Source organism: Sycon ciliatum, chromosome 4, assembly GCF_964019385.1.
Source record: "Sycon ciliatum chromosome 4, ocSycCili1.1, whole genome shotgun sequence".
Lineage (NCBI taxonomy): Eukaryota > Metazoa > Porifera > Calcarea > Leucosolenida > Sycettidae > Sycon > Sycon ciliatum.
This window is the reverse complement of record NC_088646.1, coordinates 22,079,834-22,098,285: the sequence shown is the minus strand read 5'-3', so window position 1 is coordinate 22,098,285 and position 18,452 is coordinate 22,079,834. Positions and strand designations below refer to the sequence as shown.

General features: G+C 45.1%; 3 protein-coding genes and 1 non-coding gene across 4 annotated transcripts in view; 3 read left to right on the top strand and 1 right to left on the bottom strand.

Annotated features, from left to right (window-relative positions):
• Positions 1-9,536, top strand: part of LOC135815042 (beta-galactosidase-1-like protein 2) — a 13,587-nt gene extending 4,051 nt beyond the window's left edge. Inside the window, exons 4-19 of the mRNA XM_065328268.1 lie at positions 183-291; positions 1,324-1,416; positions 1,824-1,911; positions 2,430-2,494; positions 2,824-2,977; positions 3,263-3,346; positions 3,889-3,978; positions 4,976-5,017; positions 5,144-5,199; positions 5,719-5,868; positions 6,549-6,623; positions 7,348-7,429; positions 7,798-7,885; positions 8,304-8,421; positions 8,666-8,782; positions 8,983-9,536. Coding sequence (XP_065184340.1) covers positions 183-291; positions 1,324-1,416; positions 1,824-1,911; positions 2,430-2,494; positions 2,824-2,977; positions 3,263-3,346; positions 3,889-3,978; positions 4,976-5,017; positions 5,144-5,199; positions 5,719-5,868; positions 6,549-6,623; positions 7,348-7,429; positions 7,798-7,885; positions 8,304-8,421; positions 8,666-8,782; positions 8,983-9,057 — 1,486 coding nt within the window. The 3' untranslated portion in view covers positions 9,058-9,536. The remainder of the gene's footprint in view (positions 1-182; positions 292-1,323; positions 1,417-1,823; positions 1,912-2,429; positions 2,495-2,823; positions 2,978-3,262; positions 3,347-3,888; positions 3,979-4,975; positions 5,018-5,143; positions 5,200-5,718; positions 5,869-6,548; positions 6,624-7,347; positions 7,430-7,797; positions 7,886-8,303; positions 8,422-8,665; positions 8,783-8,982) is intronic.
• Positions 836-917, top strand: Trnal-aag (transfer RNA leucine (anticodon AAG)). The gene has a single exon. It is a non-coding gene; the product is annotated as a tRNA-Leu (tRNA).
• LOC135815043 (uncharacterized) lies at positions 9,317-13,524 on the bottom strand. Its single transcript, XM_065328269.1, has 3 exons — positions 13,124-13,524; positions 11,432-11,501; positions 9,317-10,432 (listed from the first exon to the last, which is right to left on the bottom strand). Exons 1-3 carry the CDS (start codon positions 13,256-13,258, stop codon positions 9,960-9,962), a joined length of 678 nt encoding a protein of 225 aa, XP_065184341.1. The 5' UTR covers positions 13,259-13,524; the 3' UTR covers positions 9,317-9,959.
• Positions 13,525-13,780: 256 nt separating this feature from the next.
• On the top strand, positions 13,781-18,192 carry LOC135815041 (mitochondrial import receptor subunit TOM20 homolog). The gene is made up of 4 exons (XM_065328267.1): positions 13,781-14,059; positions 14,142-14,167; positions 17,010-17,073; positions 17,703-18,192. The coding sequence occupies exons 1-4, from the start codon at positions 13,939-13,941 to the stop codon at positions 17,963-17,965; spliced, it is 474 nt and encodes a 157-aa protein (XP_065184339.1). The 5' UTR covers positions 13,781-13,938; the 3' UTR covers positions 17,966-18,192.
• The last annotated feature ends 260 nt before the right edge of the window (positions 18,193-18,452 follow it).

The following is an 18,452-nucleotide window of genomic DNA, read 5'->3' as shown; positions in this document are numbered from 1 at the left end:
CCCTGTTATGAATCTCATTCTCAGTGTGAGATACTAATTTGATGTCTCACTCGATTAAATTACCTTACTGTTGCAACACTGTACTGTGGTGTCGTGGCCACGAGAGGACTTCCAAGTTTGCATTTAGGAATCAACACTGCAAAAGTAATTCTTCTGGTGCATCCTCTCTGCGTGCTTTATAGATGGCTGATGCGTGACAACCACATGAAAGTTCGCACCCTATACCCACCATTTGTGGCTGCCGTCGAGCGCTATTTCAACAAGCTCATACCACTTGTGGCTGACCTGCAGGCAAGTTCCATGCATTGCGTCGTTGACCAACGTGGCCTCACATTGATTTGATCGTCACTCACACATGTGAAACAGTTCTGCAGAAACAAGATGTACAGTGCTGCTCAATGAAATGCAATCGAGTGAATCAAGTACGCCATGCCGGGCGCTGTGCAGCCATGGACCTGCAAACACTGGGAGTTTCACTCGTACAGGGCGCAAACCTGACTCATTTGATCGGATTTCACTGAGCAGCGCTGTAGTAGTGTTGCTACAAGTTGTAGTTGAATTCGCACTGGTCCTTTCCTCACTGCTGACTCCAAGACTATGCCACAACTGACTACCTTGCACTGTAACAGTTTAAGTTTATGTTTTCATTCTGTACTTGATTTTTCGTGACAATCTCGTAACTGACCCATGACAGTTGCTGTGTTGACCCGGACATCACAGCTCCGATTTTTCCTGGCGACGAAACTGTGGGGTGCTGTCCTGCTTTACGATGCAGTTGCTGCAGCAGTTTGAACCCGGCATATTGTGGGAAGTCAAGATCAGATGTGGTGTGCTTGGTAGCGTGGCCGAGTGGTCTAAGGCGCTGGATTAAGGCTCCAGTCTCTCCGGAGGCGTGGGTTCGAATCCCACCGCTGCCATATATCTTCTTTTTTTCTTTTTTCGGAGTCTCAGGACACTTGTTTGCTGTTTGCTTCGTTTGCTGTGTAGGCAGAGGGATAGTCCATTGTTTCACGACTGTCCATTCGGGTTTTTGTTTTGTATCGGGGCATTCGTGTTGGCACCAGTGTGTATGTTTTTGTCCTGTCTCGTCCTTGGATAAGCTTCATTCGAAGAAGAGACGTAATTCTGTTTCGACTAGGGACCAGAAGGGAAATAGCCCTGGGTTACATGTGGGGATGGAGTATTGTGAACACATGTAGCGTATGATTGACCGTATACGTGCTTGCTTTCTCTTGCCATGGCCTCTGTTCTAGTGCATGGCATGTAATTTGTTTGTCCGTGATACTTGCAGCTAACGTGCCGTGCCTTTTTGTATTCTTACAGTGTCACCGGGGTGGGCCTATCATTGCTGTTCAAATCGAGAACGAGTATGGCTCGTTTGCTGCGGATGCAAACTACATGAGGTATTTGGAGAAGGTATGGATAACTGCTCTTTCTCTGTCTGCCGCTTTGTCTCTGATCTTAGTATGGTTCCAGCGTGGTGGAGGTTGTAGGTGGTCTGTGACTCCAATGATTACTACAAGTGCAAGTTTGCTTATCGTCTGGCTGACCACTAAGCTGAGGTTGTACTCGACTTTCTTCTAGTGCCGTAAAATCCTGCCCGAGGTCTGTCTCTTCAAAGTGTCCCTCCTTTGTGGATCGCCTGGGAAAGGGAGGACCTTGGCCGTATCCCGACCTGAGCCTGCAGTGCTGAACTGCCTGCAAGTGTACTGTATTTTGTACACTCTGACCTTTAGTCAGGCTTGAGAATGAACCTCAACAGTGTAGACACAGCACCTACGACGACTTGAAATGATTTAGTATTGTTGTACCTGTCTGCCCAGGCAATGACATCACGTGGCATAAAGGAGATGCTGTTCACATCCGACAACATGTGGGGAACCGGCCTGAAGAGCCACTTGCTTCCTGACAGTGAGTGCTAGCTGTATTGCCGCCGCCGCTACTACTCCGGCTGCCAACGCTGCTGCCACTGTTATAATATTGCTGCTGCTGCTGCCACTGTTATTGCTACTGCTGCTGCTGCTGCTGCTATACCTTAGTACACATCTAAGGCAGCAGTTTGGTGTTGTGTTCTGTGCAGACCGTGTGCAGTTGACAAACTTACTCTAACCCCTGCAATGATGCCGACTGTATAAAACACACAGTACATGACTGGATAGATCGAGCATAAAGTTAGAGCTGGAGAAGCGTGCAATCTGAGCATGGGCTCAAGTATGCTAGCATTGGCTTTAAGCTCTGACCTACATCTTTCTGCTGCGTCATTGACGTCAGAAGACCCCAACTTCGTCGGCTACCGAATGCATCAGTACATGTGCATATGTCCATGCATGTGCACTCATGCTTCTGTGTGCATTTGAACATGTTTGGATGTCCTGTGTGTGGGTGTTTGCGTGTTGGTTATGTGATATGGTCTGTTCTCCCACTAATAGTTCTTCAGACGGCCAACTTCCAGAAAGAATGGAAAGAGAATATTGACCTTCTGAAGGTCATTCAGGTGATGTTTGAATATACATGTAACTTGAAACGGTCTTTTCTTTCCAATTTAAATAGTGTTATCCCCTCTCTCGTTCTCTCTCTCTCTCTCTCGCTCTCTCTCTCTCTCTCTCTCTCTCTCTCTCTCTCTCTCTCTCTCTCTCTCCTCACTATCTATCTATCTATCTATCTCTGTGCATGCCCTTCATTTTGCAATTGGTACTTTTGGAGATGTATTGAGTTGTTTTTTTGTATTTGTTGATGGTTTCCTTCTGTATTTCTATCCTGTTTTCATCTTCTTTTCTCACACATGCTGTCTCGTCTTTTCCATTTCCTATATTTGTTGAGCAGCCGAATCGTCCGCTGATGGCTATGGAGCTGTGGTCTGGCTGGTTTGATCACTGGCACGAGGAAAGCCACCACACAACCAAGCCGGAGGAGCTTGCCGACACCGTCGAGAACATGATCAAGAACAACATGTCAATTAATTTCTACATGTTTCATGGTGAGAGGTGTACCATGGTTTTTCATTTAGCTGGAGCTTCACCAATTTTTTAACAGTCCTATTCGAACCAAAGAATAATATTCACCTGGGTCTAAAATGACTGCATTCATGTATTGCGTGTGTCCGTTTGGTGGGCCCTGGTGGGAGAAGAAGTACTCCACAATCTATCAAAGCCATCTTTGTTTGGGACAATTACGGGCATGCCACCATGTCAATCTGGTGTACTCAGCCATCATGGACTATTGTGTAAGTCATAGTCTGCTTGCCGCTACTGTGTTGCCATAGGTGGAACAAACTTTGGCTTCATGAATGGTGCGAATGATGGCGGAAAACACGATGAAGACTACATGGCGGATGTCACAAGTTATGGTGGGTACGGCTGACGTTATGTGGTCACACGCCAGCTCGTATTGTCTTGCAAGCAACCGTGTGTGTGTGTGTGTGTGTGTGTGTGTGTGTGTGTGTGTGTGTGTGTGTGTGTGTGTGTGTGTGTTTGACTTACCGTCTCCTGGTGACCATTACCGTTTTTAGTTTGTTGAGCAGACAGAAAGGATACTCATTGGTTTGAGGGAGTTATAGCAGAGCTCTCATTAGATCTTTGAGGAGTGAAGATGCAGAACTCTTCAGTTTTCGTTTCAGAGAAGGCAGTGGAAATCTGTTGCATTGTTGGCATGGTGGTACAGTTTGCTGCTCCGAAGCAAGTAATACCTAAGGTGATTTCCCCATACCAAAATGCCTGACCATGCTGCTCGAGCAGACTTTGTTAGATGTGGCTTTTCTTGATGAGCTGACCAAGTCTCGGTATCTTTTCTATAACAGTCTTTTGCTGTGGATTCTTGTCAAGAAGTTCTTCAGCAAAACAGTGTATCAATGTTTCATTTCATGCTATGCCTTGGTTCTTGCCTGTTTAGACTATGATGCACCGTTGAGCGAGTGGGGTGCAACGACACGCAAGTTTGACCTTGTTCGAGATGTAATCAAGCGGCTTGTGCCAGGTGCAGGTAAGAGAGACAGACCAAAGCATATTAGGCAGACGCTTGCTTTCCACACCAGCAAAAGTTAATACTAACTGATACTTTTTTCAATGGATCAGTCGGGGAATTTGAATATCTCCCAATCCTTTCGAAAAAAATTATACTATTTTATCTCTACTTTAGGCACAGTCTCTAATGTAAGTACACATTGTATCCCCTTCGAAGAGCTCTTAGCGCCGTCTCCAGTACAAGCCCGGGCTATGTATCGTGGAACAGTATATGGATCATGCATGCATGCACGCACCACCACCACCACCATGTATACGCCCGTCGCAAGAGAAGCACGCAAATCTGCAAATGCACTGGATGTGCACCCACAGATTTTCTCTTACAGCAACGATAGCGAGCAAGATCTGAATGAGACAGATCAAGACTTGCGCCAGATAACTGTCTAATCCACACAACTGGCGAAGCCATGTGAATCGACCACCAATGCACACCTGGTCTACACCACACGGAGTACATCGGCATAAACCGGCCAAGACAGTTACCTATGCACACCCTACACTTGCTGGGGTAACCAGTATAGACAGCACGCTGCTTTGATAGAAGCAGACACTAGATGCACTGGTACCTTGAAGTGAAATTGGAGTTACTTTACCAACCAGCCTCGGCTACTGAGTACTGGGAACCCAGAGCCAACAGACATACCAACAACCTCAGCCATGAAAGCTATATAGTAACGACACACTGGATTGTGGAGCCGAAACTAGTCCAACTTCCAAATGCTTTGGCAAGAAGGTAGCTTTCCGACAGGTTGGGCACACACACACACACACACACACACGCACGCACACACACACCTTTGCAACATCATACCTACATGTACATGTACACTGAATGTATCCTAAGCTGACAAGCTTGGGATTTCTTATCCAATGTGTGCCAGAATTCTGGGACTGTGTATGCCCTTACATTCACCGGCATACCTTGTGCCAATTCTGCCTGTGTGTTGTTATTGCAGAGTTTCCAGCATTACCTGATCCACTGCCTGTCAAAAGCTATGGTACGTACATCCATGGAAGTATATTCTTAGTTCTTTGAATATTGTCTTAAAAGCTTCAGTGACAATCTCGTGATTTTTGTATCAGAGTGTGTGCGTGTGTTCTCTGGTTACTGGTGTCGTTTGCAGGCCAGGTGGAAATGCACTTGTGCCTACCTCTGCTGGAAGCCTTGTCTTATCTACCAGTAAGTCTTGCCATCCCTCAAAGATCATCATCTTGTCTGCTACAAGCCTGCACCATCACTTCAAGTGCATGTACAGTAGTGGCAAGCTGGCAACTGAAATCCGACCACAGCTCGGCACACTCACATTTCAAACACCGAGCATGCGCTTGTACACTACCAAATAGAGACCGCTAGAATCGGTGCCGCAGTCGAGCATGAACATCAGGGGTCACATTTCAGTTTCCACCACTGTGCTTGGAAGCACAATGATCACATGAACAGTAGGTCCACAAGAAGTGGCAATGGGTTTGAAGGAGGTGTGTTGCTGTGGGGGCACGTCACTTTTTTCCTGTGAAGCCTTTTACTTTTTCTTTCGCAGTTAGCCCTTTATCGTGCCACCTTGTTTCCTGCCTTGTTCAACTCACAATGGTACCCATTGCAAGGGCTTGGCCGTAGCAGCTTCATCTACAAGGGTGGGTGGAAGACGGCAACCTACTTTTATATAAACCCGTCTTAATTTGTTCTGCCCCTCTGCTGCAGAAACCAACAGAGAGTAAAACCCTGCGGCCCATGGAGATGCTGAATGTCAACGAGAAAAGCGGCCAGGCATATGGCTACGTGCTGTACCGCACTATGATGTCCGGTGAGACGCGGAAGCTACGGCTGAGCGACGTGCATGACTGGGCTGCGGTGAGTGATTGGATGGGCGCGCCTGTCTGCTCCTGACCTGACCACCGTGTTAGCCACAGTGGTGATACAAGAGCATCAAGTAGTACTCTTTTTTTTGTTTTTTTTGTTGTTGAAGTGTTTGGCCCATGCTACTAACCAGGGCGTACTAAAAAACAGTTTTTAGTACTCCCTGCTGCTAACTCAGCCATGCAAAGTCAGATCTCTGGGCCAATACATCACATCTCTAGTCCAGTTTAGGTTTGTCTTCTTTGTCTTCTTTGTCCTGTATTGTTTGTTTGCTTTTGCCTGAGGAGTGCACACTCTGTAGACTGTACTGAGCATGTGCGAGTTGATGTGCTTGCACTGGTATCTGCATTCGGTGTGTTTTTTGGATCGTAGGTGTGTTTGTGTGCGTGCGTGCGTGCATGAGTGTGTGCGTGCGTGCGTACGAGCGTACGATCAGCTTGATAGCTGATAGCAATAAGCCCAGTGCGCAATGACGTAATTTGTACCATAAGCACCCCACACAGCCACCTGGTCATGGTCGTCTGGGGGTGTTGAACAGTACATTCCTGATCCCAGTGTACTCACATGCATTACTCATACCTTCCATATTTGGCAATGCGCAATGGGCTTATTATGTTGTTTTTTTTTATTTTCGGACAATTCAATGTCTTCTTGCTGCCATGTGTGCCCCGCAGATCATAGTGCCCGGTGAGGAGACATTGTACATGGAGCGCTTCAAAGGTGCTACGTATGACCTCAAACCCAGCAAGGTATGTGGCTGGTTGGTCCTCTCACCTATACCCGCTTTGTGTAGAGCTACTGAAGCATCTGTGAGGTATATCCAGTGGCATTCTACACAATAATGCCGTAAGAGGTTTAACTCTTGCAGCATTATTGTGTTAAAATTCTGAAGTGGGGCGCGTTTAGCAAAGTACCGAGAAAGAATCCATCGTCAACTCAAGAAACCTACCTCTACCGTATTCTTCTCTCCTCTGTACTAGTAATAGAATAGATGGCTGTTTGCTGGCAGGAATCGGTAGAATTTGTGTCCCAAGGTGGGAAAAATTGGAGCAGCCTCATGCCAACCAAACATTACTCCAGAAACAGAGTGCATTTATGTGAAAAGTGTGCCAAACTTGGTTGCATTCGTCAAATGTGTACGAGTCTCTTCGTATGGCACAACGAGTGCATGCCAAATGCCACCCGAAAGCGTATGCACGTGATCATTTTGGACAAAAAGCGAGGTTCTCGCCAGGTTTCATTGGCTGCTCTGGCCTCGAGGCCAGACAAAACAGAACATGTTCTGGCCGATACAGAACGGGTGCGGTCCCAACCAAACTCACGGTTCTGGTGTTCTGGGTTGTACCAAACCGAACACACTCTTACAGTATATCAACGTCCTTCAGAAGTAAGCAATGTGATATTTAGCTACATCTCGTGCAATCATGTGACACTTTCCTGCCACTCTGTGCTGTGCTGTACCGTTCTTTGTAGAAACACAAGCGACATCTCAACTTGCTAGTGGAGAATATGGGTCGTGTCAATTACGGCGAAGCACCGCTAACATCACGAAAAGGTAGATCACTGTGGTGTGTTGCAAGCCTTTCTCTTCTGTTTCCTCATTATGGTCACCTTCCTTGTGATTGTTGTTGTTGTTGTTGTTGTTGTTTGAATTCTTTTATTCTCACGATGGCCTGTGGCCAATGAGAGTTGTTGTTGTTGTTGTTGTTGTTGTTGTTTCGTAGAACTCTAGTGCCTTTGACTACGTGTAGTTTGGGGCGATGCGTGAGTGTGTGCTTAAGAGTGGCATGCCCTGTGGTGACTACTAGTAATAGGCCTTGCGCTTCTTGTCTCTACTGTTACCTTGTTCAAGTGTGCTCGGTAATGCGCACACACACGAATATGGTCGTGTGATTATGCAACTGTGTCATCTGCTGCTATCAGGTATTCTTGGCAATGTGTGGGCTGATGGTAATGTGGTGTCGGGATGGACAACGTACTCCATCGAGTTCAAGCCAGACTTCCTGTCCAGGTATGGAAGTGTTGTGGGCATGTCTTTGGGCATCTTCATCGCCTGTACTCATCCAGATACGTACTTGCTTTACCCCTATTTACTTTAGTAGGTGTGGAGAGAGAGAGAGAGAGAGAGAGAGAGAGAGAGAGAGAGAGACCGAGAGAGAGAGAGAGAGACCAAGAGACAGACAGACAGAGAGAGAGAGAGAGAGAGAGAGAGAGAGAGAGAGAGAGACGCTGAAAAGAATAACTTTGATCACTGCAAGTAGTCAGTTATTGTATTTGCCATGCTAGAAATATGCAATATTACTCATAGAATATTGAAGTTATTCGGAAATTAGAAATTTCAAATTTGCATGGCATTTTCGGGTTCGATTTATCGCGATTCCACATGTATAATTGTTGTTGTTGTTGTTGTCGTCCTCTGGTCACTGTAGTATTAGTTCAGGTGGTCAGTGGGAACGGTCACCACCACCGGTACGCTCTGGACCTACCCTGTACAAGTCAAGCCTTCGCATTGACGGCGAGCCAGCAGACACATTCATTGACCTGAAGGTAAGGCAGGCATAGTCAGCGTGTGTACTGCTTACTATGTTCATTACTACTAAGTATTGCTTGTAGATTGTTTACCCCTTTGTACTGCTGCCCTCGGTTGAGGTGACATGATGTAGACTTGGTGCAGGTACGTGCTTGCCCTTTCTTCTGACTGCTGCGCGATGCTGTGTGGTGTTCAGGCGTATGTTGTGTGGTGTTTATCATTCTCCTTACTGGTTGTGTTCCATTCTGTGGTGCATGCTAGGGCTGGAGTAAAGGTGCCGTCTTCATCAACGGTATCAACTTGGGTCGCTACTGGCACGTTGGACCGCAGAAGCGTCTGTACGTTCCCGCACCATTCCTGCGCAAGGGAATCAACACCGTGAGTTTCTATTCCCTGCAGCCAGCCTGCATCACTGCTGCTTTTGGTGTGCAAGATGATTTTCTTGATAATGTGTAGGCAGGTGAGCAATGTTTCACCAAATAATGGTATGCAGAAGCCTGGGCACAAGTTGCTATTTTTATAATTATTCATAAAATAGAAAGTTTTTTTTCCGCTTTTGTTTTTCCTCCTGCTTACAGGTTATCATATTTGAGGTGCAGCAGGCACCAACAGACTTCATGGTGACTTTCTCCGACCAGCCAGATCTTGGATGAGAGTAGAACTTTTAACCACCTCCGTGTGCCGCTGCAGGACAGAAGGCGAAGCTTGATGGCCGACGGTCGAACTTGCCGAAATTCTGGGAGTCAAGGAGGGTTCTCTGATGATGGATATTGCTTGCACAAGCAGCCTTGACAAAGGCCTACATTGCACGTTACATGTATTGCTCATCCATTCCTGAAAGAAGCGTTTATGATATTTTTAAAGTTTAACCTATCCCCTCTAACCATTCTAACCAAATAGGCGTATTATAGATTCAATGAAAGCGATATCTCATTTTTTAGACTGTTGATGCTAGTAGTAGCGTTATGTAAGAAAGGCGATCAAATTATGGAATACACCATGCGAAATTAAGCCTTGATTTCTTGAGCAGCGCTGGAAATTAAATGTTCAACATCAATCATGATTGTACAATGTACGTATAAGTTCTGGTGAGATGAGAAAGATGTTCTATACAATTTTTTTTAATTTGTTGCTCAACGGTTTGCTTTGTCAGTGCTCAAAAGAGATACCAAATTTGTGAAAAGCACCAATAGTCTCTCCCCTACAAGGTCGGATAACTTTTGTTGCTTGTGGTATGTGAAGATACACACTAACCAAATGAGTATATCAATTCATGCTATATAAAAGGAGTAGTTTCAATGTTTACTTTAGTATGTGCAGGGAACAGAAGAATAAGACAGATAATAGCTCTCCCATGAAGAAGAATGGGAGATTTGATGGTACACACACACACACACACACACACACACACACACACACACACACACACACACACACACGTAAGCACGCGTGCGCACACACACACACACGCACGCGCACACACACACGGTTATAGCAAAGATTGTCTTGGCTGTTGGCAGCATCGCTCTAACCACTGCTACCGCACTCAGTGGCGCTAACTGGCATCCTCTTCAGCAGTTGCTGTTGGTGCATTGTTGTCGCACTCATCTGTTTGTGGATTATCTACAGCTGAGAGCTGCGCTGAGTCTCCATTCGAGGCTGCAGTAGCTGCACTGTCACTCCCATTCTGCAGCCCTACTTCATTCTGTACTCTTGCTATCAGGTCATCATCATCCTGACTGAAGCTTAGCCTACGCTTTCGCTCCGCTGGCATTGCACTTGCCGCGGTGTCTTGAGCAGGAAACAGCATGGACTGGTCACCAATGGCAGCGCTTGCCTCTGCTGCTGCGGCTGCGCGGCCCTTTTTCTTCTTCTGCTTCTTTCTCTCGGCATTGGAAGACTCGTTGTGGATGCCCTCCACTAGCTTCCCTTTCCACACGTCTTCCGGCACGTTCTTGGCCCACTCCGGTACAGCGGTGTCGGGCAGTGAAAATCCAGACATTAAACTCTTGATCTTATCCGCTTGATCTGAAATACAGTCCAAACAACAGTCCACAAGAGACACACAGCCACGTCCATATAGCAAGTTCCATATCACAAGAAGTCAGGCATTGCTTCATTTAATATTTTCGTCAAAAATTAGGGAAATGATCCTGGAAACAAAAAAATGTAATGAGACTAATGAATAGAACAAGCTTCGGGCTCTTTACAGCCAACATTTCAGATTTCCACAAGCACTTTCATTGCCTTCTCTTCAGGTTGATACAGGCAGAAAAAGAAACTAACCAGTAAAATGCTCGTACAGTCGACTCCTGATCTAACAAACACCATTGTGCAGGAGAATTAGTTCTTTATAGCCGAATTTCGTTACAACCGAAATACGCTCACACTATAAGCAGCAAATCAAGACTGACAAGTGCCCCATGACGGTATGACTGCACTTGGTTTACATGCAGCCCTACAGGATTTGGTTCGTTATAAACGAGTTCGCTAAAATGGGTCAATTTTGTACTTAGTATGGCTTCAAACAGGGACATGGCCAATGGTTCGCTATATCATGAAATTCACTATGTGCGAGTTCGTTATAAGTGGAGTTGACAGTACACTCAGACGTCTCTTATCCAGGCACCTCGGGACCGGGCACTGCCCGTATCTCAAATTTGCCCGTATCTCAGGATAACTCATCTACCATGTATCATAATCATTTTTGAAGAAGTTTATTTGGCACATATTGCACATGTTCAGGTTACAAAAATAATCCATGGATAAAAATGTGTGGATTACAGAGGTTGGCAGTAACAAATAAGCACTTGTGCATTCGGAAAAAAGTTCAAACCCCCAAATTCGAAGCATTTTTGCCATAAAAACTCAAGCTGAAGGTGGCCGGTAGAGAGACGTGCCCGTATCTGAGGCGTCCGGATAAGAGACGTTTGAGTGTATACCCTACAGGTGATATAAGCAGCAGGAGGTGATAGCGAAATGCTTCGCTGTTCAATACTGCTGCACATTGCTCTTCATAGCTCATACCTGTCTCCATTGGTGGTACTGCCGCTGCTGCAGCAGCAGCTCCTTCGGTATTGTCTGCATCGTCTCCATCCTGATACGTATACACAAGCAAGTATGAACATCCATGACAAAAAAAGCACAAGAGTATTGCGACTGTTAGAAACTGAACCTACCAATTGAACTTTTAGAGAAGTCGGTCCTTTCCACACGCAAACATGAAATACTTTGCACAGTAAATACTGAATAGTTGAGTTTGCTTTCACAATGAAAAACAATTTTAGAGCCAGTATTACTAATGCACAGAACGCATAGGCTACGATGAGTTTGGCGGCTATAAGAAGTTTAAGAACACATTGTCTACTAGGATGGCACATTGAGGAAGGAAAATTTGGTAGGAGTTGTGGCTGAGGGTTCACCAATGTCAACAGATCACATATAATCAGATACTGTAGTGAGACAAACTGTCAGAGAGCACTGAGACATTCACCGATCTGATACCAGTCACCGCATCACCCCCATCACAAACGTATTTTATCGGCTATAGTAATCATGTCGAAAGCTCTCCGCTCCATGCATTATCTCAATTTATTTTTCGTGTCATTTCAACAGATATGTAACACACGGAAATTTGTACGAGCTGTAGTGCGTGATGAAGTCCTGGCTTCTTGCCAAAAGAAGCTGTGCAGTGATCAGTGGTAGATGTGGCTGAAATTGCTCATTGCAAGTGTATTCATGGTTTCAGAGACAGCCTCAGTGAACAGGATAGTCCGGTGTCGTTTGAGACCATGCTAACGTGCCTGGGCAGAGTGATACCCAACTTGCATAGATGATTTGTGTGCATATCGCCTACTGAAAGTCAACAAATATTCGGCGCATATTTATTTTCGGCCTGTTCATATTTGGCCGAAAATTTGTTGCAGCCGAAATTTTGTTTTGCAAGGTTGAGTGTGACAGTGCATACAATCAGCAGCAATGCAGGCCGAAAATTTGATGCTGCTGAAATGTGTTTTAGCCCTGGGAGGCTGAAATTTGAATGGGCCAAAAATGTGTAGACTTTACAGTGCTGCTCAATGAAATCCAGTCTTGTCACTCAAGTTTGCGCCTTGTATTGCACCATTTCGCAGCCCAGTGTTGTGCAGGTCTTGGGCTGCGCAACGCCCAGCGCGTACTTGAGTGACGCGTCTGGATTTCATTGAGCAGCCCTGTAGTAATACATTTGCCTATGCCTGGTGATTGTGCATAACGTGAAACTCAGAGTTGCAACATAGCTTCTTTCTTTCTCTCTACTGACTGTACTGCCTTATTCAAAACTCCACGAGCCGGCCAGGTTACGCTCTACATGTACCAGGTGGTAATGTACAGGAACGACGTACATGTACCTGTGCCGTGCCCCGAATGGCGCAATTGTTCACTACCGTTGGTGCCAGGTAAAATCAAACATACCTGGAAGTTTGTAACGCTGAAATCCTGATCGTGGATTTCAATTGGTTTCACTGTATGAAATGTACTGTGAGTGTAAGAAAGCGCCTTCGCCATTCAGAGTAATATACACATACGCGTATTTACAACTAACTGACTGCTCACGTAACACGAACAGCATGAAAGTAGTCATGTTGTCTCATGACATCAGAGCTGTTGACGTACATGTAAATTAAAATGCTTCAATATCAGAAACTTGCTCCAGTATGGTCACTAAAAAAATGCACATCTTGCCTCATCCGAGCTTTGCGCCAATGGTTCATATCCAGATGGAGCGAAGTCATCTTCATCATCATCTTCTCCTTCATCATACCCGCTGCTACTATCACTCAGGTCTTTATCAACGAGGTCGTCTTCTTTGGTGGCCATAATTTACAACAGATTTATAATACTACTAGCACAAATTAATAATTGAGTCACTGGATGAAAGAGGTGCTGCTCAAACTACTAGTGAGTTGTGGGTTTCTTTCTGATCAATGGTATACACTGCCTCTTGGTCACAGAGGATCGATATGACACAGAGCACAAGGAGCAAAGACGTCTTCGCTTTCGCAGAAGTTCGGGCTTTTCAAGCAAAGATTGTAAAGCAAGTCATCTAATCAATTTTTGGACCATCAATATGTTCAAAACTTTTGATTTGTCGAGTTTCGCAGATCTACGTAAAAAAAAGACAGGTATCCCAGCAATATTGTACGAGTGCACTGCATGCACTGCACTGGGCCATACATGGGACGCGCATGCATCAGGTAACGCGCGTCCCCACGCCATTTTTTGTAGCGATAGCAACACTCAGATGATTTGGGTTGCGCAATGCTGCTGTTCCGTTTGTGGCCGATCGGATATCGATCACTCAAATCAGGGCAGCGGTGATCTTGTGCGTAGCTAGCTAGCTGGTCGCTTTTTTTTGACTTGCCAACGCGAACGCTTGAATCACATGAACACCAAAATCAACTCGAAAGTGTGCAGAAAGATATTGTAGCGCATGCTGCAATACTGCGAATAGTATTTCTCCAATCTCTCTTCGGGTTCCTCTGGCGAGTGCCTTCGCCATGTCGTGGAAGATTGCGGGAGCATGTGGTTGTGTGGCCGTATCGGCATTCGTCGGCTACTGTGTCTATTTTGATAGAAAGCGCCGCAGTCATCCGGACTACAAAAAGAATATCCTTATACGTATGTTTGAATCAATTTTTGTTTGTTAATTTCAATGGGCACCAATTGATGAGGTTGTATGCTTTCACTGGACTTTCTACAGGTCGAAAAACTGCAAAGAATGAACCTGTAAGTATATTTCCTAACACTTACACTCCAGCTTGCACACCACTATTTAATATCTTCCCCTTAATAGCTTCCATGATTTGTGTACAAAAACAGAGATCTTATTCTGATGAGAGTACTGTACTACTCAGCATGAATAACGGTGGTAACTTCAACATGTACAATTCATGTTCCATTCAGATATGAGGAGATATGTACACCTTGTATGCTATTGTGCAAATATAGACTAGTGCTTTATCCATCCATGGTGATTCTCTAGCATGTGTACATGTAGTCCCCAGGAATATTATTAATTTTGTATGGGCCTCATTTAGGCAAAAGGAAATCTTCGTGCTTTCAAGCCTCTGAGACTTTTGTACATCAAATAATTATACCACCCTTTTATACAAACATGATGTACAGTCAACTTCGCTTATAAGGACACTCGGTGGGGCCTCAGAAAGGTGTCCTTATTCGCGAAGTGCCGTTATACCCGAAGTCTCATTATATGTATTACAGTGGGATGGGACTTCGCTCTGGGCATGGAAATTCTGTCGTTATTCGCGAATTGTCGTTATATCCGCAGCAGTCGTTATTAGCCAAGTTGACTGTACTACACACTACTCTTATGTGTATACGTGTAGTATATACTGTCACACAACCTCGGCTTCGCTTCGGTTTGTGTTCAGTTTATATTCCACGTATAAACCTAAGAATGGACTCGGATGGAGAGCCAAGGACAAATTTATAGAAAAGAAAAAGGACCAAGGAACTACAAGTATTAGGCAGTATAATACATACAGAAGTATCCCCATACGAACATCTATTCCAGAGTCAACGCATACCTGCTGTATTCATGTTGAAAGTTGCCCGAGCTACCTTAGTCCTGTCTCATATAGAAACCTGCAAAGTTTCCCCAAAAAAGTCATATAAGCCGCAGCTTTTATACACGACTTTACGGTATTATTATTATTGCAAATAACGCTGAGTAAATACGCTATGTATAAAAACCAGCATTTGTCAAGTGGAAGGAAGAATGAGGAACGAGCAGGGTTAATGAGGTGCCTATACTCATGCAACTGCAGAATAGGCAAAGCAGAAAATATCACAACAGTTCTAAAAATACACGAACGGTCAACAATTTATCAACAAATACAATTTGATAACCTGCTCAGGGAATAATTTACTTTCCAAAAAAATCTTTAGCATAGTAATTTTTCTATGCAAAATCAAACTTGAATAGCAATTCGAAAATGTTGCATAACAAATTTCTTCAACACTTGACAACATTGTCCTTCTGGAGAGCTGATCAGAGTGCAAGCTCAGACCACAATTACACTGTGACACCTTAGTTGCAAGCCCATCCTGGTGCCAGGATGCCTGGCTCAGCACTTTCGAAGCTGCGTGCATCTATTTCAACCCTAAGAGACACACCTGGCATGTACGCTGTGCATCATAGGGGGTACAGTGAAAAATCAACTTGCATCGCAGTTTTCTGCAACACATATCTGAAGTTAGTTCGCAATTCAGAAGAATTACGTACCAAGCTGCGATGCGATACAGGTTAAATTATTCCCTGCTGCTGAGTACTGTACTGTATTCATGATACATGTACAGATAGTTGACGTACAGAGTGTCAAAAGTTGCGGATATAATACGAGTAAACATAATTATTGTACTATTCTACTAATAAACTACAGCCGAGAACTACGAAGTCGAAAGCTACACAAGAGGAAACCATTGGGCACATATAGACAAAGTTCAAATACAAAATACTCGAAAATAGTACTTGTGTGGCAAAATAGCGGAACAAATAAGGCAGACTCAAACATTCCAACATTCTGCAGCTGTTGCGTTGCCGGTGTTGTGGTGGCAGTTCTGATGCAGTCGACCTACCCTTATAACGACATTTGCGTCAGACCGAGAAAATTAATATAAGGGTAACTGGTTCATTTCATACATGTACGTCACAATGCATGGATTTTGTTCATTTTTTACACTCTTCATAGCATAAAAAACTGACGTACATGCGCATTATATGTGCAGCAAGGTGCCCACTGGTGCCCCCATTGTATTTCAACATGTCCCAGCGACTTATCAAGTGAAGCTTGCCCTACCTGGATAGTGGGCTCTATATATTCCCTGCTAGATATTGTTATAAAATGGAAAATGTCGATTGGTCAGCCCATTTTATATCGTTATAGTGGTAATATCGTCATAGCAATATTGTTATAGAGGTAAGCCATTGTATACAAAAGTCAATGGAGTGATTTGGTTTGGAAGAAAAATATCGTTATAAGGGTAGGTCGACTGTGCTGAGGTCGTACATGTCTTGGAGCTCGGCTAGCAGCCGCCAACCAGTCAGCGCAACCTCGACCACACGCTCACTTCAGCTCTATGCCCGTGTTGACGGAGCTCCGGGCAACCAACAAGCCGAACAGCTGCAAGTCGCGACTCCACACTGATCGTCAATGAGCTCTCATCCCTCGCTCCATTCCCTTCTTCACTCCGTTTGATGAAAACGTTCATTCTCCCAAGGGAGAGCGAGGAGAAACGTTACTTCTCCACTCCAACAAGATAGAACAAGATGGGCGTAGTACGCGTTTAAATTGCACATGCAGCCTCGGCATACAACATGTACGAAGCTGAAAAGCTTTCACAGGTTTGAAGGAAAGATGCAAACGGGAAAAGTCTGAAGGCAAAAATTGCTGTCACCACCAGGACGCCTTTCTTATATAAGTTATGAAAATCGCCGAAGTCGCTACCACTATCTAGTAGTAAATGAAATTATGCATAAATTCGAGCGTACCTTCTTCTTACAGCCTGATATTCACTATTATTAAACTGTGTTTTCTGCTGTGTTCAGGATGTCGGAAGAGAAAAGTTTTTCATGCAGGAAGTCAAGCAAGCTGAAGACTGCTTAATGCAAGGTGAGAGCATCTTACACTGACAGCAACACACAGAGTCAGATTCCAGCAGCCAATGCTACATACCGCTCCATGAAATCCAGTTGTGCCACTCAAGTACCGTAAAGTACCGTTGATCCGCCCCCTGTCGATGTTCTGCCTGTGAAGCGACTTCGGCGTATACAACAAAATACCATGTTGAACCGACGCATGCCCTGCTGTACACAATACGTGCCAGTGCAGGATGAGAAAATGTGCACAATCCAGCACATCGAGTCCGATCTTCCACATTGTTGTACACTGTACTGCACTTGACAGCCTTGATCTAATTCCCGCCCCCTGCCGACATAGCGTGGTGGAGGGGATCAACGGTACTAGTCTTTATGGTACACGCCGGGCGTTTCGTAGTCCTAGACCTGCGAACACTGGGCTGCGAAATGGTGCAAGGCGCAAGCTTGGGTGACGTGACTGGATTTGATTGAGCAGCACTTTGGCTGTAGAAAGCTTTGAGACGTTGAGAATTTGAGATTGTGGGAAGTTCTACGGTGTGCGTGGTGTATATTGGTTTTTTGAGTCTGCCTGATACGGTGACACCCGAATTGAAGATGAACAGCATGGTTGTTTAAAACTCTCTTTCTCTCTTTGCCTTGTAGGTAACTTTGACGATGCTATTGAGCACTTGGTGAGTGCCCTCGGCGTTACAGCCAACCCCACACAAGTGCTGGGAGCCCTGTCGCACAGCCTGCCAGCCCCGATCTTCCAGGCTCTGATCCAGAGATTGCCAGCGAGCTACCTGAGCGGTGCTGGTGGTGGTATGGGTGGAATGGGTGGCCCAGGTGGTATGGGTGGTATGGGCGGTATGCCTGGTGCCAGTGCTGGCGGAGCTGATGACTTTGATGATCCCGGTATAGACTAAAATATTTTTGTTTTTTTTGTTGAAAATTTAATAGTAATACCACGAGCGTCATGCAACCTGGCTCCACTCAAGTGCGAGCTTTGTACATACTTTTAGGGTATCTTTTCTTTTGACCTCTGTGTATTTAAGTTGTACAGCTATTCGGTTCTTTTTTATCTTGTTTGTTCTGTAAGAGAACTGCCATCGAACTGAAAGTTCAGTGATGCCTGTGCCAGGTTGTAAGCTTACTTTGTAGTGTGTGGTACGAAGTGAAATCCGTGTGTTTGAAAGAAGTGAGTGTGATGCCTTGTAGTCACCCCACACGTGGGCACTTTGCAGTGCAGCTGTGCTCTTGTGAGAAATAGACCACTGTGTCCAGGAATGAAAGCTGAGTGATTGACTGTAGAACACGAGTGGACTGTGTGGTAGGCTTGATGCTTTCATCTTGTGCTGTACTGCCACCAGGGAGGGCTGTGCTAAATGAAATCCAACCCTAAGTGCATACAAC